Source organism: Fukomys damarensis, unplaced genomic scaffold (genome assembly GCF_012274545.1).
Source record: "Fukomys damarensis isolate Sample0158 unplaced genomic scaffold, DMR_v1.0_HiC HiC_scaffold_14, whole genome shotgun sequence".
Lineage (NCBI taxonomy): Eukaryota > Metazoa > Chordata > Mammalia > Rodentia > Bathyergidae > Fukomys > Fukomys damarensis.
In genome coordinates, this window is record NW_022900926.1 from 703,386 (window position 1) to 704,056 (window position 671).

General features: G+C 61.8%; 1 protein-coding gene across 2 annotated transcripts in view; it reads left to right on the forward strand.

Annotated features, from left to right (window-relative positions):
• The first annotated feature begins 372 nt into the window (after positions 1–372).
• Dcbld1 (discoidin, CUB and LCCL domain containing 1) overlaps positions 373–671 on the forward strand; it is a 55,751-nt gene continuing 55,452 nt past the window's right edge. For both annotated transcript variants that reach the window (XM_033763194.1, XM_033763193.1), the window contains exon 1: positions 373–634. In XM_033763194.1, coding sequence (XP_033619085.1) covers positions 499–634 — 136 coding nt within the window. In that variant the 5' untranslated portion in view covers positions 373–498. The remainder of the gene's footprint in view (positions 635–671) is intronic.

A 671-nucleotide genomic window follows, 5' to 3' on the forward strand; every position in this document is an offset into this window, starting at 1 on the left:
TGTGTTACTACACAAGTAAGTGTATCACTTCAGAGGAGTGTGGCACCTCTGGGAAGTGCGTCACCTCGCTGGGGACTGTCACTTGCTGAGAAGTATACAGGCTGCAAGGGACAGGGACCCAGGAGTCTGTGCTGGTCATCCCCAGTTGTTACACTTAGCCAAGGCCTCCTTGTTCTCCGCTTCCCCCACCTGGCCCGTGTCACTTGTGTCTGTCACTTGGTCACTTGTCCCCGCCCTGCTCTCCAGGTCACAGCGCTCCGTCTCCGCCCCATTGCCCGGGTGGACGTGGAGGCCACTCCTGCTGGTTCCCGCAAGGCCACCACGAGTCACCGCCCCTCAAGCCCCGAATCGAATCGCAAGCCTCACCCGTTTCACCTGACTGTGGGCGTCTGCACTGACACGTGGCTTTGGCACCACCTGGCTCGCACTGAGGAGCCAGGAACTGTGAAAGAGTGGATGGCTGTTGGAGGAAGATGACTCGAGTCGTCGTCAACAGCCATGGGCACCTATCTGGGCCCGGACCTCGCGGGGTCGCACAGCCTGGGCGCTCTGAGGATCAGGAAAGACTCGACTAGAAGTGGACCCCAGGAAAATAGCGCTGCCACCTGGGCCTCGCCCACGGGCGTCGCGCTAGGTGGGCGCTGGTGTGGGCGGGGCGAGGCCCTGAGAGG